General features: G+C 49.0%; 1 protein-coding gene across 6 annotated transcripts in view; it reads right to left on the bottom strand.

Moving 5' to 3' along the window:
* TARBP1 (TAR (HIV-1) RNA binding protein 1) overlaps nucleotides 1-26,189 on the bottom strand; it is a 2,688,190-nt gene that overhangs the window by 2,040,680 nt on the left and 621,321 nt on the right. For all 6 annotated transcript variants that reach the window (XM_069607367.1, XM_069607363.1, XM_069607366.1 and 3 more), the window contains exon 7: nucleotides 13,063-13,198. In XM_069607367.1, coding sequence (XP_069463468.1) covers nucleotides 13,063-13,198 — 136 coding nt within the window. The remainder of the gene's footprint in view (nucleotides 1-13,062; nucleotides 13,199-26,189) is intronic.

Here is a 26,189-nt window from a genome sequence, read left to right as displayed (position 1 = left end):
CTAAGGTTGCATTCATTTAGGAGATGTGCCGCCTCTACAGCCGCGTGTGTTCTTTTTGGGTAGTCAGCCATTAAGGTTGGTATTCCCCAGACAACATCCTGCTCTTCCCACATATCGTCGGTTGATCTAAGCGGTTTATACTGAAGGTTCAAATCCCACACCACCAAAATTACTGGTGGAGGTTCCTCCAGGTGGCTACAGTCACTGATCATCTCATTTAGCCTTAGGAGGGACTGCACTTGGTCTGTTCTACACACTGTATAGGTGAAACTTAACTTTACTGCTGGTGGCAAACTTTATTGACTGCAGGTCTGGTGATTGGTAGGGTATTGATCAGCCTCCCAATTCAGCGCTTAGCTGACCTAGGTCAGCAGGCCACCACAAGGCCGGCCTCTTACTCCCTTTTTCACAGGAACTAGATACTCAGAGAATCCTTGCAGGCCTATAGATTCTAGGGCCCAAGTCTGTTGGAGGCAGATGATAAACCTCTGTACTAAGCTTCTGCAATCAGGGTCCTCCATATGCTTGGTTACTCCCACAATGTTGCAAGAGGCATTTAATATGCCGGTTAGCTGTGGCATCCGTTGCATTCTGGCGTGGTAATGGTCAATCCACATTGTTCAGACCAGAGTCCACCTGGTCCTTTTCCCGCACGGATTGTGCCTTCTGCCGGATCAAGGCATTACCACCGAGCCCACAATCAGGATAAGTGGGCCTTATCGAGATGTTCATTCTATCTGGTGGATATGAATGAGATTCGTTTGACAACAGGCCATTTGCCAGGGATTCATCTTTCAGGCACAGACAGATGAAATCATTACTCCCTGTCGGCATCCCAACCCTAGCACAATAGAGGATGTCCCCTCTTATAAGGGAGGCACACCGCCTAAAGCTTCTGAATCAGTAGGTCACTTTTAATCAAAAAGTCATTTTCAAATTGCCCTTTTGATAGCCCTGGGACGTTATGGAGGTAAACATTGCAGCCACTTCTTGAGTGCACACTCTTCACGTAGATTCATAGTTCCAGGATATGTGCACTCTTCCCTCACATCTGATCGCTCAGTGTCTGACCGGCCTTTCTGCACAGCAGTGTAAGGAATGTTGGAATTTCTCGGCCTCCTACAAGGATATGCTTGGGTAAACCTATCAATGGCCGCTGTTCGTGCTGGATTTACCCAGTTGCCGCTGTCTGCTCAGTGGCTCTGCGTTGAGAGTACTTATCGACATACAAGTCCTTACCCTTAGCATTGTTTGCACTTTGTGCCGGAAGAGTCACCAGGGGCAGCAATCCTCAGTTTACTCTGCTTATGCTTCCGCCGCTGCCATAGGCTTGTTTCAAGTGCAGCTTTTATCGCTGCTGGGGACTAACATTTGCTCCTGTTTTTGATCTTTCTGCAATTGCTCCCACTCCAATATCTGCTTTCTACCCCTGCAGCTTTTACTTGAGATGTCAGGGGTTTCATCACGTATTTGCCTTCAGGCTGGTAGAGGTATTGGGCTGATGGGAGGATTCTGCTGCCTTGTTTGGAAGGGGTGTGAGGATATTATTTGGGGATTATAATGGGGCATCTTTACATGGTATATGTGCCTCAATCACCATTAGGGCACCCACTCCCACTCCTGCATTCCCAGGAGGACGTCGACTGCCTGCTGGAAATGAATAGTTCTTGCCCTCAGTCTGGTTGGTCAGGTCTTTTTGTCCACTACAAAGCTGGCAAGAGGATCATGCCTATACAGAGGTCTCTAGTGCATGCAACACGGCACCAATGGGGTGGAGGGCAGGGACCGGGGCCCTCCCAACTCTCACACCCTGTCTCTGGGGCAGGACTGGCTCTGGTAAGGAACCTGGTAGGCCTAATGCACCACGCTGAGAGGGGTCTCTATCCCTCCCTGATGCCGTCATGCCCCTGACCCGGTCACACCTAATAAACTCTACTTTAAATCAACCTCTCCTTGTTGGCCTGTTGATCCTACTCACCTGACAAAGACCAAACCTTACTGTTTCGTCTCATGGCTTCTCTAGTTTCTCAGTCTGCTTACAACATGTGTGGCAGAACATAGCACTCCAGCTTCACATCTTGTTTCATCTCACCCTTTTGTTCCTATAAAGCGAGAGTTGTTTCCCCTTGGTTAACATCTCCTGGATATTCCCATGTTCTTTTACTATCTGTGAAGGCATCACTAAGTAGACACAAAAAACAGATTCAAAATTGGTTTTAACTTAAAAGAAGGGATGGACTAAGGCCCAATTTACCCTATGCTAAGGCGGGATTTCCCTAGCTAAATAAAAATAAGGATAGTCTGTGCCAGGAAGTCCAAAGCAAACTTCTGTGTCCAAAACCTATACTTGCCCCCACAACTAACTGTACACAATGGGTAGGGATGTCAGCATCAAAATGCAGAGTGTTCAAAAGAAATTTCAGACCTTCTTCCAGCTCTTGGCTTGATCAGGTTCACCTCCTTCCCCAAGTTCAAAACCGTTCAAAATATATTGGTGTTCCCTTCCCCAAGGGTTCAAATCTTCCAGCCAGCATTGGAGGGTGCAGAGTTTTTGGAGCTGGTTGGAGGAGGGTCTTGGGAGCTAAAGAGGAGGTGGATGGCAAGAAAAAAAGGATGAGGAGACTGGGGAAGAATGCTAGGAGACAAATATAGGAGAGTGTGCGAAGGCAGAGGGGTTAGACAAGTTCCAAGGGATTTAAAAGAAATAGGTGTGAAAAGAGGGGAATCCTAAAACTGGAATAAAAGCCTCAGACAAATAGAGGAACAAGCATTTGGTGCATCGTTAAAGTGCATGTAAAATCAGTGGACAGGAAAGAGGAGGAGAAGGGAATAGTTGAAGGCCCCATTGGTTCAAGCATGCAACAGGGTACGAGTGATTGGCCTCTTGGGCCAGGGAATCAGGACCCTCGGAAAGGGTGGTTAAGAGACCTAGTCTAAAGGCACAGATCGCCTCCTGTCTGCCATGAACTCTGTGTGCTTGTGAGAGAGATCAGCTCTGACACAGATCCAGCGACTGACCATTACTATGGACTTGAGGACATGGAACACTGACTTTGGCCCAAAATTCGAGTGACCTGAAGAAGAGCTGGAAGCCTTCCTGGGTCAAAACACTCTATCCAGCCTTCAATTCACTGATGCAGACACCTTAGCAAACCCACTGACCTGGGATGAGATCAAAAGGGGCCATACGTAGCATGCCAAATAACAAAACACAAGGCCCAGGCAGTCTCCCGACAGACTTCTACAAATACATAGATATCGCTGTGCGCCTACTGCAAATTTTCCTAGAGGCCTATGAGAGAGGGCAATTACCCAAAGCCTTGCTGACCGCTAATATAATAGTCCTACCAAAAGCTGGTAAGGACCCTGAATAGTGGGAGGCATACTGCCCACTGCAACTGCTAAATACAGACTATGAAATCCTTGCTAAAACTAGAAGATAAACTAATGTTGAAACGAGCACCTGCCCTAATACACCAAGACCAGCCCAGTGTCATACTGGCCCGGACCAAAAAAAACAACCTGCGTAAGCTGTTCTCAACCATCATGGCCCAGGCACCCACAAACGATGTAGTCATGGCACTGCTTGATGCCAGGAAAGCCTTTGACATTGGCCAAAATGGACATACCTGGTTCTTTTGTTAAATGGATACAGATGATATATACATGCCCACTGCAAGGGTAATTGCAAACACTAATATATCACAAGCATTTGAGCTCACTAAAGGGCACCAGCCAGGGCTGCCTGCTGTCACCAAAATTATTGGCATGTTCTTTCGAGCACTTTGTTCATAGTTTCACATAAGGGGTTCCCTGATAAGGGGAGAACGTTTCTTGGGCTCACTCTACGCAGTTTTGGTCCTATACATTTCCAACCCAACAGTGAACCTGCAACCCATTACCTCGGATGTTAAAGGATATGACATTTGTCAGCCTCGAAATCAACTGGAGTAAATCGGAACTGCTCTTGTTAAACAAAAAAGCAAAAGAAAACCCAGTAAGGAACAAGTTACTTACCTGTAACTGTTGTTCTCCAGCATGGGTCTGGCATGGATTCACATGCTCATGAACATTCCCCGTCGTCATCCCCGTGAGATCAGTTTCGTTTCTGATCTGTCTTTCGTAGTAGTAACCAATCACTGATCTCTGCATCATACTGACCACAGCCAATGACTGCCCTCTACCTAAGCCCCGCCTCTGGCAGCCATCTTCAGATTTGGTAGCACGTGAAGTGGCAGTATGACCAAGTGAAGAGCCGCAGAGGGGTAGGCGGGAGGGTTCGCATGTGAATCCATGCCAGACCCATGCTGGAGAACAACAGTTACAGGTAAGTAACTTGTTCCTTCTCCAGCATGGGGTCTGGCATGGATTCACATGCTCATGAATAAAGAATACATAGCAGTACACACATGCACAACCACGGGAGGTGGCAAAGGCTCAACATTAAGCATTACATCAAACTCAACATTAAGCAATTCTTACCTCCTCACCAGGCTCACCTTAGGCGAACAGATTGCGCAGCACTGCTTGGCCGACCCTGGACTCCTCCCTGGAATCCCGATCGACGCAGTAGAATCTCGTGAAGGTGTGCGTCGACCTCCACGTAGCAGCCCTGCAGATGTCCAGCAAGGGCACACCAGATAGGAACGCCGTGGTAGCTGCGATCGCTCTGGTGGAATGGGCTCTCGGACGGCCAGGCAGCGGTCGGTTTGCCATGCCAACCGATGACAGTACATGATACAGCCGGAGAGCCATCTGGAAATGGATGCCTTTGAGAGAGCCTTCCCCTGATTGACAGGTCCAAAAGTTCACAAAAAGTTGTGACGTCTTCCGAAAACACTTTGTGCGGTCCACGTAAAACTTCAGCGCTCTAGCCACATCCAGCGAGTGCAAAGTCCTTTTGGCCGGCGATGAAGGCGACGGGAAGAAAACAGGCAACACCAAGGGTTCGTTGAGGTGGAAGTCCAACGGCACCTTGGGCATGAAGGAGGGGTGCGTCCTGAGCACTACCCTCGTGTCGTGAAAAGTCAAGTACGGGGGCTTGCAGGAAAGGGCCTGGATCTCTCCCACTCTTCGTGCGGAGGTGATGGCCACAAGAAACGCTGTTTTCCACGACAAGAACTTCAACGGAGCCGAGTGCAGAGGCTCAAACGGAGGTCCCATGAGCTTGGTCAGCACCACGTTGAGCTCCCACGCCGGGGCCGGAGCCTTCACCGGCGGGAACGATCTGAACAGTCCCTTCATGAATTCTTTCACCAGACGATGAGACCACAAAGACGTCCGCCCCGTGGTTCTGGTGTATCGGGAGATCGCAGCAAGATGAATCTTGATGGACGCGTGCGCCAGTCCAGCCTTGGCCAGCGTCAGAAGGTACGGCAGTATCTGGGGAGCCGTAATCCGTAGAGGGTTAATCTTCTGTGCGTGGCACCAGACAGAACCTCTTCCATTTGTGTCCATAGCATTTAAGAGTTGAGGACGCCCTGGCCTTTGCAAGAACCTCTCTGCAGTCGGCCGGTATGTCGTATCCTCCAAACTCTAACGCTGCAGGAGCCAGGCCGGCAAGTTCAGCGACTTCGGGTCGTGATGGAGGATGGCACCTCCTTCCCTGGAGAGAAGATCCGCGTCCACTGGCAGCTTGATTGACGGGGACGCTGACAAGTCCAGAAGGTCCGGGAACCATATCTGCCTCGGCCACGCAAGTGCGACGAGGATCATCCTGCACCGTGACCTCTTGAGCTGGTTGATGAGCCGGATCAGCAATGGCAATGGAGGGAACGCGTATAGAAACAGGCCCTCCCAGGGGAACGAGAAAGCATCGCCCATGCTCCTCTGCTGGGCAAACCTGCTTGGCGAACCTCCGGCACTTGGAGTTCGTCACCGTCACAAACAGATCGATCTGAGGTGTGCCCCACCGTCGGAAGAGGCGGTCCACTAGATCCTGTCGTAGTTCCCACTCGTGGCACGAGCGCAGCTCTCTGCTGAGCGAGTCGGCGATGGTGTTTTTTATCCCAGCCAGATGAAACGGCACCAGAAACATCCCTTGGGCGACAGCCCAATGCCACAGATCCTGCGCCTCCTTGGACAGGGCTGGGGATCTGGTACCGCCCTGCTTCCTGATGTAGAACATGGTGGTGGTGTTGTCGGTGAAGATCCTCACCACCTTGCCCTTGAGGGACGGAAGAAAGGACCTGAGGGCCCAAAACACTGCACGGAGTTCCAGGACGTTGATATGGAGGGACTTCTCCGTCGGAAGCCAAAGGCCTCTCGCGTGCAGATTTTCGGTGTGCGCTCCCCACCCTTCCAGGGAGGCATCCGTGGTCACTGTCTCCTGGTGGCCGGGGGTCTGGAAGTCCATGCCCGCCGTCAGATGCGCGCGGGTGCCCCACCACCGGATCGCTTGTTGGAAACTCTCGTCGAGTGTGATCCTCTCCTCGAAGATGCCCGTCGTCTGGATCCAGCGCGCGTCCAGGAACTCCTGCAACGGGCGCATCCGGAGCCTGCACAGGCGGATGAGATAAATGCAAGAAGACATCATTCCGAGGAGGGACTTGATGGACCTCACCCTGGCCGCGTCCGCAACCAGCATCCGCTGCGCCTTGCCCAAGATGGCCCTCGTCCTTTCCTCCGACGGAGAGGCCAGAAGCGACACTGTCGAGCTTCGCTCCCAGAAACAGTGCGTCTTGCGCGGGCACCAGGTGGGATTTGGCGTAGTTTATGGAGAATCCCAGGTCCGTGAGCAGTTGGACGGTCCTTGCCGTGTGCTCCACGGCGAGCTCCCTCGTCTTTGCTCGGATGAGCCAGTCGTCCAGGTAGGGGTAGACGTGGATCCCCTCTCGGCGCAGCTGCGCCGCCACCGGTGCAAGGCACTTGGTGAACACCCTGGGTGCTGACCTCAATCCGAAGGGAAGGGCTCTGAACTGGTAGTGACGCCCTTGGACCACGAACCTGAGAAACTTTCGGTGTCCCTTTAGGATGGGAATATGGAAGTAGGCATCCTCCAAATCCAACGACGACAGGAAATCGCCCTCCTCCAGTTGACCCAGGACGTGTTGGAGGGTGACCATCCGGAACTTCTGTGCCTTGATGAATTTGTTCAGTCGTCGTAGGTCCAGGATGGGACGCCATCCTCCCGTCTTCTTCTTCACGAGGAAGTATCTTGAGTAGACTCCTGAGCCCCGAAGCCTCTTTGGGATGAGCTCGATGGCGCCCTTCTTGAGCATCGCCTTTACCTCCAAGAGAAGTTGAGGGACGTGATGTTCTTTCCTGGCCACAGGGGGTACGCGCGGGCACCTCTTTAGAAACTCGAGCGCGTGACCCTGAGCTAGGGTGTCCAGCACCCAACGGTCGGTGGAGATGGACTCCCACACGCTGACGAAGCTCGCCAGCCGGCCTCCCACCGGGGTGCTTCGGTGGGGGCCTGACCCCACGGCCGGTTCAGTCCTGCTTCGACGAGGCTTTGCCGCCTTGTCCTCCTTGGCGACGACGGCGGGGTCCGCCTGACTTGCCTCGTCCCCTGTAAGCTTCCTGTGACGACGAACGGGCCGCTTGACGGTAGGTGGAAAATCCGCCGCTGGAACCTTTGGAGGCACCCTGTTTGCCCCCGCCGCTCCGAAAGGGCGGCTGCCGTTGCTGGAGAACCCCAAGAGCCCGGGCCGTCTCCGTGTCCGCCTTGATGGCTTGAAGGGAATTGTCCACTGTTTTCCCAAAAAGGTTGTTTCCGTTGAACGGCATGTCCAAGACTCTGGTCTGCACGTCTTGACGGAAGTCAGTAGCCTTGAGCCATCCACACCGCCTAAGGCACACGCCGTTGCCCAACTGGCGAAATCCAGTGTCAGCGATGTCCGTCGCAATCGTAATGGCGTGGTCCGACGCCACCTCTCCTTCCTGCAAGATCTCTAGGGCTTCCGCCCTCTTGTCGTCTGGTAGGAAGTCCAGCAGGGGGGGCCAGTTTGTACCACAACTCCCTGTCGTAGCGGGCTACGATAGCCAAGGCGTTGGCCGCCTTAATCGTCGTCGCTGCCGACGAGATGACTCTGCGTCCCATCGTGTCTATTTTCTTTCCCTCGCCGTCCGGCGGGGAGGTTGACGTAGAGGCCGCACCCCACCCGCTTTCTTCCTGGCCGCCGCAGAGACGACCGAGTCTGGTGTCGGCTGTGCCCGAAGGCACAAGGGGGCCGCGTCCGGGACCCGGTACTTCTTCTCGTACCGATCCCTTCTAGCCGGCGTCGTGGAAGGGTTCTTGAGGAGGGCGAGGCCCTCATCCCAAATATCGTCTAGTAGAGGTACAGCGAGGACCGTCTTCCTCTTGGTCTCGCGCCGTTGATAAAGGAAACCTTCCTTCTCTTCTGGGCAGAGCTGGAAAAGCTCGGATGCCCTGGCGATCATGGAGTGAAACGATCCAATCTCGTCGGGCGGGGAAGCCCGGGTGGGAGGTGACGACGGGAGATCCTCGTCGTAAACCTCGTTGTCTGTACCCGTCGCGGCCGTGTCAGTCCCCGTATCATCCCCACGTGTCGTGGAGGGGAGGAGGGCTGAACAGGGCGTGATGGCTGAAAAGGAGGTGGAGGATGAATCCTTCTTTTCTTAGGGGGAGGGCTCCCAGAAGGGCCTGGCTCCGGGTCCCCCGTCGGGAGCGGTTCCTCCGTTGGTGGTAACGGCAGTCTCGTCCTTATCTCCGAGCATAAGGACTGTATAGCCAACAAAATGGCCGCCGAGTTGTCTTGCGGCACTGGTTGAGGGAGATCCGACGGGAGATCAGGAGCCCCGTCGGCATCCTCAACGCCCTCGTCGTCTTCCACGTCGGGGTCCCTCCCGACCGGATGGCCTTCTTCCACACCAGAGCCGTGGCCTAAGACTTCGATCAGCTCCTCCTCAGAGGTTGAGGCCGAGTCCACGACGACCTCCTGCCCCCCCTTTTTCTTCTCCGTCGGAGGTTTCACGGGGGTCCTGTCGATGGGCATGAAAGAGGACTCCCTCCGCGGTGGCAGGGAGATCCTGGGCCCCGGGGTCGCCACCACTGGTGTAGCCTCCACAGGCTGAGCCAGGGCCGCCGCCACTGTCTCGATAGAGGCCTTGGCCGGATGGACCAAGGCTTTCACCACCTTAGGTGCGCTCACCGCCTTCTCCTTGGGGGGAGGGTCACCACCTCGCTCCCCCTCCGATGGGGCCTTAGGAGACCTCCTGGTCTCTCCAGGAGTTTCGCCTTCCTCTTACCCGAGCCAGAGCGTTGGCTCGTGGTTGACTGCGCCGGGGAGGATGCGCCCTGCCTGGCGCCCGTAGAGCCCGACCGTTCGGCGCTCCCAGTGCCAGCGGACTCGCGGTGCTTGGCCTTCTGTTGGACCCCCGTCGCCGGGGCGCCCTCAAAGGTCTTAGAAGACCGCTCGGACTTCTTCTTCTTCTTCTTCTCGCCTGACGGGCTCTTTCCTTCCAGCCAGTTGGCGAGACGTTGATGGCGGTCCTTCATGGTCCGCTCCGACATATTGCTGCAAAACGCACAGTCCTTCTCCACGTGCGTCTTGTCCTCATGTAGGCAGTAAAGGCAAAGGGAGTGTTCGTCCTCCTTGAAGACATTCTGAAGCTGGCATCCAGGGCAGACCCTGAACAGCTTTCCAGGCGTCGAGCTTCCCTTCTCCTGGGCCATGTCCGAAATGGGCCTGAGAAACTTCTGGAGTCCTCCAAAAGCGTGGCTCGACGAAATCTACACCCTTGAGGGGCGTAGATGAATCCGACACGGGTCCCCGTTGATCGGATGAAGAGACGGTGGAGCTTGAGGCTCTTTTGACCGAAAAGAGAAATTTTCTGAGAAAAAACATGAAAAAAAAGCATTAACGCTCGAGAGCAATAGCACGAGGAGCCCAACACTTGAACGTGCGGTAAAAATCTGAAGATGGCTGCCAGAGGCGGGGCTTAGGTAGAGGGCAGTCATTGGCTGTGGTCAGTATGACGCAGAGATCAGTGATTGGTTACTACTACGAAAGACAGATCAGAAACGAAACTGATACTGATTTTTTCTTTAACGAGGATTCCCAGCCTGACGACGGGGAATATTCATGAGCATGTGAATCCATGCCAGACCCCATGCTGGAGAAAAGAAGGCTTCTGATGATCCCATGGTACCGCTAAATCCTTGGGCATAGATGTTGCCATTATGACAGAAGAACTTTATGAACACAATTATGATCCCATCCCAGTGCAAATCTCCAGGAGAGTAAACAAATGGATCCAACTGCCTCTCTCCCTCCCTGGCAGAGGAGCCGCACTTAAAATGGTGAACCTGCCAAAACTCCCATCTAATCCAAGCAGTACCAATATATTTAATGAAGACCTTCTTTAAATTGATCACGGGCTTAATCAGAAAACTCAGATAACCCTGGGTGAATGCAAACTACCCAACACTCCCACCTGGTCGTGGTGGTCTATCCACCCCTAATATTTTCATCTACTACTTGGCTGCGAAAGCCAGCGCTGGAAAAAAAAAACCTGATTTTCTGACAAGGATCTCCCTCCACATACCAGAATTGAGCAACACCTAAGCTGGGATAACCCCATTGATGGTACACTTGATGGCACTGTAACCTCATTCCCCAAGGGGATAAACACGCTTGCAAATCACGAGGTGGACATGGCACAAAATTGCAGAAAAAAAACGGAGTTTGGAGGTTACTCCCTCCAAATATGGCAAGCCCCAAACATATCCCCCATAAACGACATAAGTGTACCGAGAGTATGGAAAGCTCGAAGGATATTGACATGGGAAAATATGATTTCCAAAATGAACTATCTTCATGCTAGACGAGTACCTGTCATGTAAGGAAATAAGCCAACAAACATTATTTCCAACTAGATAGTCAGATCTGCCCTTAATGGTAATGGTAATGTTTATTTATACAGCACCTATACACAAGGCAAGTGTTTCAAAGCGCTCAAGGAGGGTGGGAACATAAACAGTCGTTCAGAGCCCTTCAAATTCTGAGACGATAATAGTCTGCACAGGCAGAATAAGTGCATATAATACAACAGTTGAGCCACAGCAAATAGGCCCGACGACGATTCTGCAGTTTTACCAAGTGCAATTAAGGGGTGAAGACAGGGGAGAACAGACAGACGATCTTCAGGCGCAGTGCTTTCGGATTGTGCAAGTGCACAGATGGTTACAGGGAGGGGGAGGTCCAAGTGCACCCAGTCGGTGGAGACTGGGGTAAGTGCAGAGAGAGCAACTCTCTTGGGTCATTTCTAAAGTGCAGTGAGGGTGGTGCGAGTTCAGGGCCCCGGGGCAAGAGAAGACTGGCAGGGTTGCCAGGGACCTGTGAGACTCTGAGAAACACCAGGCGGCCAGTCAGCAAGCTGTAAGGAAAAGGAGGGAGAGAGGGAAAGAGCAGAGGGATAGGTTAGCAGGGTAGCAGGAGAGAGAAGGAAGAGGAGAAGAGGAAGGTATTGAGGAGTTTCCTGAACTTAAGATCAGGCTCAAGACTGAGATTTATAAGAAATTCTGGCTCAACTTCCCGACTTCCCCAACACAATGTGACATAGCCTGAGAAAAAGCGGGCAATCGAGTCCCATGAGTATTATTTTTCAGCATATATACATACAAAGGAATAGACATATTATGAATGCACATCCAGCCCTAGGTAAAAGGAACCAGGAACTAACAATAGGGCTAGACCAATGGTGTGAGGTCTACGCCTTAACTAGAACCATATCAGTAAATTCTAGACTTGCACTGGTGCGGCGTCTCAAATATATCCATAGATTATACTGCACACCCTAGTATGGAATTGTCCCAAAATGATTAGATTTTGGGGACAGGTAATAAAGGAGTTGGGAGAGATGCTGCAGCAGGACATCAGGGCAGTTATGGCTGGTGCCTGCTAGGTCTGGACACGGAGGAAAAACTGTACAATTTAAGATTCAGAAGGCCTGCAATACGCCTGGCCAGAAGATGCATTACGCAATGATGGATGCAAAGAGGGCCACTGACACTGGATGTTGCGCCTCAATTGAATAGAAAGGGCCAATTGTAATCTCCTTTCAGTAAAATATTGACCGAAGGACTTCTGGAGAACATATCGCAATTAAACGATGAAACTTCGGCCAAATGATTGCAATAACCAAGTTTGAAGCAGTTTTGGGAGACCATGAAAGACCAGGTCAACACCTACACAGAATAACGCCTGTGCCACCCAGAAAAGAAAAGGAAAACAGGTAAAAAAATCATGGGTGGCGACCCTTAACGCACATGGTCCTAGAGGACTCTAGAATATTATTTCCTGCAAACTATAATTGCATCATGGTTGGGGTTTGTTTGGTAAGTTGATGTTAATGCTATTGTTCTTTGTTATGGCATGTAAAGTACATGCCACATACTGGCAATAACAACTTGGTAATTGTTATACTACGAAAATAATAAAAACGTGAATTTTGAAAGACATCGTAGTTGGATTTTGAACAGTATAACTACCCAATTCAACCCACTGCCTTATCAGTTGCATTACTGTTTTGTTTTTGGCCGAACATGTCAAGAGACTGGGAGTCAAGATGATACATGCTTGACAAGTAAATTACAGACTTTTGTTTCAATTCCCCAACCTAAGAGACACAGATATTACACCATCCTGAAACTTGCACAGGAAGGGGAGTGAAGATTGGGAAGCCCTTGGAGAACCAGCGTTCTCACAAAGATGGACCTTGTTTTCTGTACCGGTTTTTCCTCTCGGAGTTTAGTTCAAGTTACTCAAGTAATTCAGTGAGAAAATACCAATTAAGCAACTTTTGACAGAGATTACTGTGTTTCACCTTTTGTTGATCCATGCTCACTTTGTGACAGTACATAGGTCTACTACAGAGCACATCAACATGAAAAACTGTTTTATTAAATAGATTTTAGATGATCGCAGGCCAGTTATTCTTTCTCAGCAGACATCAACCTGTAAATCACTTCTTTCCTTAAACATCGAATATTCTTATTGGAAGATCTAAATTCAGCATTCAATAAAATCATTAAAACCTGAACTTTAGTGGAAACAGAACCTGAAACATTTATAAACCAGGATTACAAGCCAGTACCTTAGAGCAAGAAGTCCATCTCTTCCCCAAGATTTAGATGCTGGAATGTGCGCCAGTGCCTTGGTTATGAACAAAAGGGGGACTGCACACCAGTGCCTACTTGTCACCTTCTGTATAAACCGCAAAAGGAAGCTACCTGGTTAAAGAAAAATTGAAAAATAGACCATTCAATTTAAAATGGAGAGTATGCATCCTGTATTGGATTAAGCACTGGGACACTAAACAGTGTCCGAAACATTAAAATGCAAAAGTAATGCAAAATTTAAAATATACACTGCCCGCAGGAATTAACTTACAAATAAAGGAAAATGTGATATTACTATTAAACTCTTATGGCCAAATACATTTTTTGATCTAACTAGATCTTACTCTGGACTCCATTTTCAGTTTTGGAAAAATTGTACTACATTTTCCTTTTTTACACAAATTTGAGCACCATACATGAAACACAATACACTTGAACACCATGAACACCTAACCATTCTCAAATAAGAGTCTCTGCCTCCTTCCTCGTAACAGGAACTCTCAGTAAACTAAAATATGTCAACCACTGAAAAAAAGGAAAAGGGAGATCAGAATGAGACCAGAATAAAGTCAAGTAGAAGGGCAAGGATGTACCAAAGGAAAAGGAGGAAGAGAAAAAGTATCAAGAAAATGTAATAAGAAAAAGTATAAATTGACTATCACTTTAAAGAGAGAAATCAGAAATGGAGACAGAGTGCATGCGAGTGAAGAGGGAACTGGTGGGATGCAAACCAAGAGCGGGTAGGTACTAAAATAAAATAAGTGGACCAAAGTATTCCATAAAACAGATGCTATTGTCACTCCTATGGAGCTAAACAGCCCCTACAATTTGCAATGTAAAACGTCCCTCTCCTCTGCCTATGCAATCGGGATGCAAAAAGGTAACCAATTTGTAGACCCAACATTTAGAACCCTGAACCTTGAGATAAAAACAGAATGAAGAAAATGCTGCCGGTCAACAGGCAGCACCCCTATCCAGCCCCAGCACCCTAATTCACCAATGCCTTGTAGAAAGGCCTCAGGAATCACATAAAAGTTACCCACTGTAACGAAAGCTGTACTCCTAGCCCATAGTCCTCTTTCCTCCATACCCTTGGGATGTCGTCCCAACAGGGATGACCTGGAGCACTCTGCACATCAGATAACACGCTTGCTAGTGTAGCCTGCAGAGGATGACCTATGCACCAGTCCCTCCTCCTTGAGGCGCTTTGGTATCAACTACCAAGAGACACTTACTAGCAGGGAAGTTGCAAGGGTTGTCAAGTAGAAAGGGGTCTATTGACTAGGAATACAGCAGTTCCTAAAGTGAATAACTAACTTACTCTTTCAATTAGTGCCAACCCTTTGGGAGACTACCAAAGCACCTTGACAAAGGGAAGATGAGCATAGAAAAAAAAGACAGACAGATGTCTTCCACAAAGAGTACTCACCCGAAGAGGCTCCTTATAACATCCGGGCCGAACCTTGCATCTGTATGAGCGTTGGTGTCTAATGAATAGTGCTTATAGAACAACTAAGTTCTTATAGGTGGCAGCCCAGCAAATGTATTCAATGGAGACATCCCTCTCAAATGCTACCGATACCACTTTGGCTCTCACTAAAACGCACATGGAGGCCCTTGTGGCTGCACACCACTGAACCTTGCAAGCTTCCAAAATGCATGAAACCACCCATCTTGCATTAGCGGCCATTGCTGCATTTGCGGCCATTGCTGCATTTGCACCAATACAAGCACCCTTGTGAGTGACTAAAAGGCTATCCAAATATCTAATGGATTTTTGTATGCTGCTGCCACATCCAGATTATGCAACATCCTTTCTGAATCATCAGAGGGATTCGGAAAAACAAACTGGGAGAGATAGCTCTTGATTGAGGTGGAACTCCAATACCTTAGGGAGAAAGGTGAGCCGAGTGCGTAGCACCACCTTCTCCTTAAAGAATTTGTTTAAGTATTTGCAATTTCTGAATGCGCAAAGCCTATGAAAGTTCACAAAAAATACTGTCTTAAATAACACAAGGTTTAAATCTTCTGAAGCCATGGGTTCAAAGGATTTGTGCTTAAGAGCAACCAAGAACAAATTAGGGTCCAAGTGGGGCTTTGGCTGTTTCACCAGCCTGATGAGACCATTAAAATGCCTCTTGAGACCAGGTTCTGAAGGGAGAAGGTCGACCTCTTGAATTGAGAAGTGTCAATGGCAGATAAATGGGTATACAAAGAATCTAGTTTGATTCCCGATGAGGCCATGCTAAGACACAGAGAACCGTGCATCTGAAAAATCTGACAGATCGACCCTATTGAGTACCCACTGTTGCAAGTGAGTCATACTGCTCAGAGCATCTGCCTGCACATTGAAGGACCCTGCAAGTTGACTTGCCATTGGAAAAATAGAAACTTTGTTCGACAGCTGGATTGTCAACCTACATAAAGGGGGAGATCTTGTCCTTCTACTTGTTCAAGTAGTGCATAGTTGCCAGGCTGTCTGTCAGGACTAGTACGCAATGACACTGCAAAGATGTTCGAAATGCTTAAGAGCTAGCAAATGGATCAACATAAGAATGTTCATGTGTAGTTATCTCCTGTGTTGTCCAAAGATTGTGTAATTCCAGTACTCCTTTGGAGTCCGACCCTGTAAGGGACGCATCCGTCGTGACCGAGAAGGAATGGTACAGCGCATGAAAATGAGCTCTCTTGGAAGTTGGATTCCTGGGACGACCAGTCGAGGTCTTCAATCCTTTTTGGATAGACTTGCACTAGGTGCACTTGGGCTGGACATCCTGCTTCCAATTGTAGGCCAACTGAAGCTGTCCTGTGGAGCCTGTCGTAGGGATCAACCAGGACATTGGGCACGTGGCATAAGGGTCTCTGCAACATTAGACATGGGATGAATGTAGAATTCGTGAACTGACTGCACAGCTGCGAGATCGAGTTCAGTCTGTCCTCCAGGAAGGCGGCTTTCCGATCCAGGTTTATTTTATCTATATAGCGCGCCTGACCCAGGGGTATCTGGGCGCTTGAAAGTAAGTTACGGTTACATGTGAGCAGGGGAAACATAATAAGAATATGTACAGATATACACAGAAAGCAGGAAATATAGGTATGTACAGCAGGTAGGTGATCAGTGCAAGATGCAAATGATCTACTGGAGAGACAAGGTTAAGGTTACGGGTTATAGGTAAGCAAAGGAAATGTAATACAGATGTGTACAGATATACAGAAGACAGGAAACAATGGTATTTACAGCAGGCAATTGATCAGTGTGAGATGCAAATGACCTACTGGAGAGGCACTGTTGGCATTTAGGGTAAGTTTTTGTTGAGTAGCCATGAGATGACAAGACTTCTGAATTCTTCGAACGATTGGGTGGATTTGATGTGCTGAGGGAGTGAGTTCCATAATTGGGCAACAAGAACCGGGAAACTGGTACCGCCAGCCCTTTTGAGGTTGTAGCTGGACCCCACAAGGCAGGAGGTGTTGGTGGATCTGGTAGTTCTGGCGGACATGTTTTGGGTGAATTTGTCAGTAAGATAGGTTGGGGCCCGATGGTTGAAAGCTTTGTGGGTAAGGCAAAGTGTTTTTAACTCAATTTTGTCTTGAATGGACAGCCATTTACAGTATTTTCTAGTGGCCGAGATGTGCTCTCTTTTAGGTATGTTTAATGCTGGTGTGAGCGCATTATTTTGCAGAATCTGCAGTTTATTGGTTATAGATTTATTGGCATCTAGGTATAATCCGTTGAGTAATCCAACTTGGACTGTATGAGTGCTCTGGCCAGTGTGAGGCAGCTGTTAGGGGGACAATAATGGTCTGCAGGCCCTGATCAGCTTGCCTGTGTAAGCCGTGGCTGAGGCAGTCATGTTAACTTGTTTAGGAAGATTGCAGTTCGCATCGAAGTAAAACCCAAGGGTTTTTACATCCTTTGCTATGGGTATGTTATTCCCATCTAGGAGGATGCTGGTGTATTTGGGGCCGAGTTTTAGTAGGTTATTTGGTGAGCCGACGAGGAGCAGCTCAGTCTTATCGTCGTTGAGGCAGAGGCCATGTGTGGACACCCATGCATGAATGACGGTGTAGACTGTTAATCCGACAGACGTCCGTGTTGTAAGTACCAGGTAGTGGTAGGAGTATCTGGGTGTCATCTGCGCAATTAGTGTAGGTGACACCCATACCTTCTAGTTTGTCGAATAGGGACTTTGTAAAGATATTGTACAAAGTGTGTGAAACGCATGAGCCATGTGGGACTCGCACATGATAGGGATTGGGTCTGCCGCTGCTGTAGGCAAGAAGATGCGCATCGTCCTATTGTTAAGGAAATAGCAAATCCACATGACAGCCGAGTTAAAGAAATGAGCTGCCGATGACAGGTGGTCACATAGTATGTTATGGTCAACCAGGTCAAAGGCTGCCGATAGGTCTAGGAGGAGTAAAATGGCAACTTTGCTTTTGTCTTTTAGATCATCGATCTGGCTTTTGTGGTCAACAAGGGCCGTTTCTGTTCCATGTTGAGGTCTAAAGCCTGATTGACGTGTGCCTAGTAGTTTATTGGACTGTAGATAATCTTGAATTTGCAAGTAGCTACTCTATCTAGAATTTTCAGTAAAAAAGGGACTGTAGTAATCGGCCTATAATTAGTGGGAATAGCCGGGTCGAGAGGTTGTTTCTTGAGTAATGGGAGAACCCCAGATTGTTTTAGGTTGCTTGGGACCGAGTTGTTGGCAAATGAAGAGTTTATTATTTTGGTGCTGCATCTTTTATAATCTGCGCTGCACAGCTGTCACCTTTGCAATTCGAAGGTTTTAGTGATGCTATATTTTTTTTGTACTTCAGGTATGGATACCTTGTTGAATTTGAAGCCAGAGTTATGTTATATAGTGGAAGGCAGCGTGGAACTATTTGGATTGGCTGAGGACAGTTGGTGTCGTTTGTTAGCAATTTTAGTCTGGAGCCCTGAGATTTTGTTAAAAAGCGCATTTTGGATACTGGTGCACCAAGGTTTATCCTTAGTGCTAGTATCTATAGGTGGGTTAGGGTTTTCTAACTCTCTAAGGATAGTGAATAGTTCCTTAGTATTAGATCTTGCTTCATTGATTCGGTCGTTGTAGGTTTCTTATTTGGTTCGGATGATCTCACTTTTGTAAGTGGCAGTAGTCTTAGATAAGTTTGTTTTATTTTCAAGGGAAGGAAATGATTTCCAGAGTGTTTCAAGTTTTCTTTTTTCTGTGCAAATTGATTTAAGTTCCGGGGTAAACCAGAGTTCATATGTGCTCTGGATTTACCCTTGCGTAGTTTAAGTGGGGCAATGGTGTCAATAGCTTTAGTCAAGGAATCATTGTAAGTGTCAACCATTAGATTAAGGTCATTAGTGTCAGGTAATGCATTGAGAGTGGGGATGATCAGGGGTACTATGACTTTGGCTGTAATATTACGTTTGTTTCTAGTGAGACAGGCTGGTGCAACTGGAGGCATTATCAGTTCTGGGTTATTAACATTAAGTTCTAGGGGTAGGAGATGATGGCCAGACCATACAAGTGGTGTGGAGTCCGTAAGGGTAATGTTGCAATTGAGGTCTGCTACCCAGTCAAGCGTCTTGCCCTTCTCGTGGGTGGGTAGGATGCTTACTTGTGTGAAGCCTTGTTCAGTTAGGGCAGTGGCTAGGAAGGTGGCAGCTGTATCAATAGGGTCATTGTAACCAAGGTTGAAGTCAGCAGGTGTCCAAGGAGAGGCACTGGAAAGTTTAGATTTATTGTGCTGCATTGTGTAACACATACTGATTAACACAAATGTTGAAAGTCATTGTATGGTGGGTGAGAATCTCTTTTTGCCATTGCGTCAAAGCACAGTGTAAAACAACAAATTGTACATTATACATAGGTGGATCTTTGCAATGTAAATCTATGTAAGATGGCAAGCACAAGCTTCAAACAGGTCGCAGACCACAGCACATTCTGCGCTAAGAAAACAGATGAGGTGCTCTCCTCCTACCCTTTATTTATTTATTACATTTACGTAGCGCCCAAGCCCAGAGGTATCACGGCGCTTGAACAAAGCCGGTGGAACAGTCAATGTCAATGGAGATGGTTTCTAGTGGATCATGGTGAGAGTTGCTCATTTGTCAGCCAAGTTTTCAAGGGCTTTCTGAAAGAGGTGTAAGAAGGTTCTTTCTACATGTGGTTGCGGACGTCCCAAAATTGGGTGCGATAACACAGAAGCTTGAACCTCCCGCTTGTTTGCACTTGAAACTCTGGGTTTGAACGAGAAAGTTGGCAGAAGATCTGAGCAGTCGTGCTGAATTTTTGGTTGATATCCTGTTCAGGTAGTGGGGAGCATAGATGTGGATGCAACTGTGAGTGATATTGTTTTGAAGTAAATCCGGGCTTTTATAGGAAGGCAGTGGCCTTTGCGTTTGGTAGAGGAGATGTTGTTTGAGGATTTCAACGCTGTAGCAGCTCGAAAGGCATTGTTTTGTAGAGGTTTCAGTTTGGCCAAGTTCTTTGCTGATGTTCCCATGAGTAAGGCATTGCAATAGTCAAGTCTGCTGCCTATAATTGCACGTGCCAGAGTAAGGCAGTTGAAAGGAGAGAGTCATTTGCGGCTCAGGTAGATGTGTTTGGCAGTGTAGGCAGTGGATGAGGATAGGGCATTGACGTGTTTCATCATGTTGAGTTCAGAGTCAAAGTGGACACCAAGCGTCTTGACATGTTTTGAGATCTTAATAGAGGTGCCGTCTATGGGTAGAGAGGAGTAAGGGTCCAGGTTTTTTAGGAGATGAAAGGGGGCTACAATGAGTTCGATCTTGTCTTCATTGGACACAGATTGTGTATGCCCATCCAATTTTGTATGATGCTGAATGTAAAGTTGATGAGGTTAACGTCCTGGGAGTAGTTACCAGATATGGGTAGTAGGATTTGGGTGTCATCGATGAAGTTGATGTAAGGGATGCCGAGTAAGTCAAGGTGGTCAAAGAGGGGCTTTGTGTAGGTGTTGTAGAGTGAAGGGGAAATCCAAGAGCCTTGGGGCAACCCGTAGAGTGGCAGGGATGGGTTTGGTCATGGCATCGCAAAAGAAGACTCTAGAAGAGCGGTTGCTGAGGAACCATTTGATCCAAGCAGAGGCCTCTGGTGAGAATCAAAGGTTGGTGGCAAAGAATATCATGGTCAATGAGGTTGAACACTGCGGATAGGTCAAGTAGGAGAAGAATGTTCATTGTGTTGGTGTCACTTAAGTTACCCAATGGACTTTAAGGTCTAGTAGGGCAGTTTCAGTGTTGTGCTTGGGGTAGAATCCAGATTGTGTAGAGCCAAATAGATGAGAATGCTCTAGGAATGATTGAATTTGAAAATAGGCTATGCAGTCCAAGATTTTTAATCGGAAGGGGACTGTGGTGATAGGGCAGTAGTTAGTGGGAAGGGAGGGGTCGAGAGTAGGTTTCTTGATGACGGGCAAAATCCAGGCAGCTTTGAGGCAAGTTGGAACAATGCTTGTGCTGAAGGATGTATTGACAAAGTCAATGATGATAGGGGCGAGGGTAGAGGCACAGAGTTTGATGATGTTGGAGGGGCATGCGACGCCTTTGCAAATGGAGGTTTTGAGATGAAGGATGGTTTTGTGGACATCCTCTGTGGTGAAGCTGAACGAAGAGGGGGTGTGCAGAGTCTGAGGAGTGGGGTTGAGGTCGAGGGGGGAAGGTAGCCTGGTGGTATGCCTAGTGATAATGCTGGGCCGGCTGCATTGTGGAACCAAGATTCTGTGATGGCCAGGACATCAAGGTGGTGATCAAGGATGAGGTTGTGTATATGTGTGGTGTGGACACAGAGGGAGCGTGTACGGAGTAAGGCCCATTTCAGCTGCAAGTTGTCCTTGTTGCGGAAGATTGTGCTTGTGTGGCTTTTAGGTGAGTGTAGAGATTGGCGAGGGTGGTATATGGGGTAAGAAGTGTGGGTGGAGAGACTGAAGTCTAGCTAGGCCAGTGATGGGTAGGGGGTGAATGCGGATTTCAGGGTCAGTAGTATGGGTTATTGCTCCGAGGCTGGTGGTTCTTTGGGCGATGGGACAGGGTGGCATTTGAAGCTAGCTAGAGGTGAGTGTGTACCGTGTGCGTTATGAAGGCTGCTGTTCAGGAGGAATGGAGTGGGTTGAGGTAATTGGATGGAAAAGGGATTGGGTGATGTTCCTTAGGTGGGATTGGAGAGGTGGGGGTGGGAAGGGGGTAGGTGTGGCAATAACCTGAGATAAGTGTTTGACTGTTGCTGTAAGTGAGCATAGAATACAAGAGTTGTGACATAGCCTGAGGGGGGGTTGATCGTAGGTGGAAGGAGATAGAGATGTGGCTAAGGGGGAGCGCACTTCGACAACCTGCTGTTCTTACCTTGATCATAGGCCGGTGTGCAACGTTGTTCTGAGAAGGTGGTGAGGGGTTTGCCAGGTGTTGGTGTAGGGCAATGAGGGTCAGCAGGCATTTGCTGGCTGGTGGTCGAAGTTGAGAAAGCCAGTATGTGGGCGCAATCCAGTATTCATGACCACAAAGCACTGAGGCGCCGGATGGGTCAGACAGGCACGGACAGGCTGGTGCTTAGTTGAAGGCCTTGGGCGAGGGCCAGAGTGCCTGCAGGCTCAGATCTGCTGCAGGGCATTTTTCAATATGCAGCCAATCAAAAGGTTAGGGAGGCGGTGCACAGGGGAGGGGAGGTTTCTCACGGGCCGGCGGTCCAGAGAACGTGGTGGATGGGAGGTCGGGGATGGCAGCGGCGATCTTGGGATGGTGAGCTGTTGGAAGTGAAGTCAAAATTCTAAATGTATACATGTACTAACAAAGTTATGCTCCATCTGATGCAGTGCACTAAAGCTTACGAGTGGCTAAAGGGGAAATTAACACCCCAGTTTAGATTGTACATAAGCAGTTCAGTTGGTGATTTATTCAGACCACCCCTGTGAGGTTCATTTGTGCATCAATAAAATGTTGGTTTTGTTCTTAAAATACCCATGTCCTGGTTGTTTCTATGCTTCCAGGGATAAACTAAAGGGACGTGTTAAGTTATAGAAGGAACAAGTTACTTACCTGTAACTGTTCTCCAGCATGGGTCTGGCATGGATTCACATGCTCATGAATATTCCCCGTCGTCAGGCTGGGAATACTCGGTAAAGAAAAAATCAGCATCAGTTTAGTTTCTGATCTGTCTTTCTTAGTAGTAACCAATCACTGGTCTCTGGGTCATACTGCCCCCAGCCAATGACTGTCCTCCTAAGCCCCTCCCCTGGCAGCCATCCTCAGATTTGGTAGCACGTAAAGTGGCAGTATGACCAAGTGAAGAGCCGCAGAGGGGTCAGAGGGAGGGTTCGCATGTGAATCCATGCCAGACCCATGCTGGAGAACAACAGTTACAGGTAAGTAACTTGTTCCTTCTCCAGCATGGTGTCTGGCATGGATTCACATGCTCATGAATATAAGAATACATAGCAGTACACACATGCACAACCACGGGAGGTGGCAAGGCTCAACATTAAGCATTACATAAACTCAACATTAAGCATCTCTTACCTCCTTAGCAGGCTCACCTTAAGCAAATAGGTTGCGCAGCACTGCCTGGCCGACTCTGGACTCCTCCCTGAAATCCCGGTCGACGCAGTAGAATCTCGTGAAGGTGTGCGTCAACCTCCACGTAGCAGCCCTGCAGATGTCCAGCAGGGGCACACCAGACTAGAACGCTGTGGTAGCAGCGATCGCTCTGGTCGAATGGGCTCTGATGGCCGGGCAACGGTCGGTTTGCCAACCGGTGACAGTGCATGATGCAGCCGGAGAGCCATCTGGAAATGGAAGCCTTCAAGAGAGCCTTCCCTTGATTTACAGGTCCAAAGTTCACAAACCGCTGTGAAGTCTTCCGAAAACTCTTCGTGCGGTCCACGTAGAACTTCAGCGCTCTAGCTACATCCAGCGAGTGCAATGTCCTCTCGGCCTGCGACGAAGGCGGCGGGAAGAAAACTAACACCAAGGGCACGTTGAGGTGAAAGTCCGACGGCACCTTGGGCATAAAGGAGGGGCGAGTCCTCAGCACCACCCTCGTTTCGTGAAAAGTCAAGTATGGAGGCTTGCAGGATAGGGCCTGGATCTCTCCCACTCTACGTGTGGAGGTGATGGCCACAAGAAATGCTGTTTTCCACGACAGGAACCTCAACGGCGCCGAATGCAGAGGCTCGAATGGCGGCCCCATGAGCCTGGGTCAGCACCACGTTGAGCTCCCACGCCAGGGCCGGATCCTTCACCGGCGGGAATGAACGGAACAGTCCCTTCATAAACTCCTTCACCAGGCAATGAGACCACAGCAATGATCGTCCCGTAGTTCTGGTGTAGCGGGAGATCGCCGCCAGATGTGTTTTGATGGAGGCGTGAGCTAGCCCCGCCTTGGCCAGCGACAGCAGGTATGGCAGCACTTGAGGGGCCGTAATTCGCAGGGGGTTAATCTTCTGTGCACGGCACCAGACAGAGAAGCTCTTCCATTTGTGTCCATAGCAGTTGAGGACGTCGTGGCCTTTGCAAGCACCGCCTTGCAGTCTGCCGGGATATCGTACCCTCCAAACTCTAGTGCTGCAGGAGCCAGGCCTGTAAGTTCAGCAACCCCGGGACGTGATGGAGGATGGCGCCTGCTTCTCTGGAGAGAAGATCCACATCCGTCGACAGTTTGACTGGGGGGGGGGGGGGGACTCGACAAGTCCAGAAGGTCCGGGAACCAGATCTGCCTCGGCCACGACGATGCGATGAGGATCATCCTGCACCAGGACCTCTTGAGTTGGTTGATGAGTCGCAGTAGCAACGACAGTGGGGGGAACGCATACAGGAACAGGCCACCCAGGGGAAGGAGAAAGCATCCCCCATGCTCCTCGGCTGGGGAAACCTGCTGGCGAACCTCTTGCACTTGGAGTTTGTCGCCGTCGTGAACAGGTCGATCTGGGGTTTGCCCCATCGTCGGAAAAGCCAGTCCACTTGGACTTGAAGCAGTTCCGACTCGTGGCATGAGCGTAGTTCCCTGCTCAGTGAGTCGGCAATGGTTTTCTTTATCCCTGCTAGGTGGAAAGGAACCAGAAACATCCCCTGGGCCACTGCCCAATGCCACAGATCCTGGGCCTCCTTGGATAGGGGCGGGGACCTGGTTCCTCCCTGCTTCCGGATGTAGAACATTGTGGAGGTGTTGTCGGTGAAGATCCTCACCACCTTGCCCTTGAGGGATGGGAGAAACGACTTGAGGGCCCAGAACACAGCTCGGAGCTCCAAGATATTGATGTGGAGTGACCTCTTACGGGAGCCAAAGGCCTCTCGCGTGCTGATCTCCGGTGTGCGCTCCCCATCCTTCCAGGGAGGCATCCGTCGTCACCATCTCCTGGTATGCTGGGGTCTGAAAGTCCGTGCCCGGCACGAGATGCGCGCGGGTGCCCCACTACCGAATAGCTTGGCGGAAGATCTCGTTGAGCGGAATCTCATCTTCGAAGCTACCTGCCGCTTGCATCCAACGGGCGTCGAGGAATTCATGTAGGGGACGCATCCGCAGCCTGCATAGGCGCACCAGGTAGATGCAAGAGCACATCATGCCGAGAAGGGACTTGATGGACCTCACCCTGGCCACGTCCGTGGCCAGCAGACACTGCACCTTTGCCCATAATGGCCATCGTCCTTTCCTCCGACAGGGAAGCCAGTCGCGCCACTGTATAGAGTTTGGCTCCCAAAAACAGTGCGACCTGCGACGGAACGAGGTGTGATTTTGGGAAGTTGATGGAGAATCCCAGATCCGTGAAGCAGTTTGACGGTCTTCGCTGTGTGCTCGACGGCGAGCTCCCTTGTCCTTGCTCGGATGAGCCAATCGTCCAAGTAAGGGTAAACATGTACCCCCTGCGTACCCCGGGCACGCTTTATTTGGTCTTTGCTTATTTAACAAGCATGTTTAGTTTCACTGAATTAGACTCGGTCTTCACATACATACGTCTATATATATTTTTTTATCTCTGTAGACATTCATGACTGGGTGGTGAAACATGGCTATTTCTTCGCTACGCGTAGAAGTGCACTTGAGCTTTACGTAATGCCATCAACTTAAGGTAAGACAGAGAGATCTTTTTAACACATTGACCTTTAGAGTAGTTATGGTTTTGAAACATTGTCAACAGCGCCTTCATTTTTCTCTCTATTTTTCTCTCTCTTTTCCCTTCCCCAAATACTTGGCTTAATAGATACCTATAAGCGCTCTTCAGTGGAATTGGTGTAGAGAGCTGATAGAGGAAATTTGAATTTGTCTAGACACTCACCACACACCGTCCGTTGTTGAAGTATTGTGCAAGTTACTGCAAGGTAAGCTTTGTGATGAGCTAAGATTTTCTTATCATCTCACAATGACGTGCTGACCTATGAGTAATTGAGCTTTATAGAGAGGGCTCCGCTCCACGTGCTTTTCTCGATATGAAGTGGTAATTTTTTTCAATATAAGGAGTCCGGTCCCCGTTTGATCAGTTCTATAATTTGACAAGGTTGGAGCATTTGTTAGCTCCTTTGACTTTGTAACTTAACAGTCGTAAGAATGAAGGACTTTAACGATTGGTCTTTCTTCCCTTGTTTGTTCACAGGTATCACGTGTCCGTTCTTCGCGGGAGGGCAGTCTGAATTTTACTCTAACTTCAAGAAATCGACTGCTTTTGTATCGGATGCTATAACAGTTCACCTCCGAACTAACTGTAAAGTGTATGGGTCCAGGTGCCTTTACTTAAACCAGTGTTCGCGTATTTTTAAACGCGGAATTTGGCAGAATAGGTGTGGAATATTAAATATTCACCTTGAATCATTCAGGCTGTGAGGCGGTAACCACAGCCCCGCCGTGTAAAACGACTAATTGAGACACTTCGTGTTTTTTAAGTATACACCCCTGATGAATTTCCCCTGACTGTGTGTGTATGAAATGAGTGAGGAATGAAACATGTCGGGTTAAATGGGAGTGAAGTAGTGTGGTAGTTTTTAGTTATTTTAGTTGTGTTATACCCCTTTTTTTCGCTAACCCCATCACTGTGGTTAGGCTTAGTAGTAATAAATTGATTTAGATTTTTTTTGTGTTTATTGTAAATCCCTGACTTT

Source organism: Ambystoma mexicanum, chromosome 4q (assembly GCF_040938575.1).
Source record: "Ambystoma mexicanum isolate Mex_15411 chromosome 4q, UKY_AmexF1_1, whole genome shotgun sequence".
NCBI classification, from domain to species: domain Eukaryota; kingdom Metazoa; phylum Chordata; class Amphibia; order Caudata; family Ambystomatidae; genus Ambystoma; species Ambystoma mexicanum.
The sequence above is the reverse complement of the archived record's forward strand: the minus strand, read 5'-3'. Positions and strand labels throughout refer to the sequence as shown.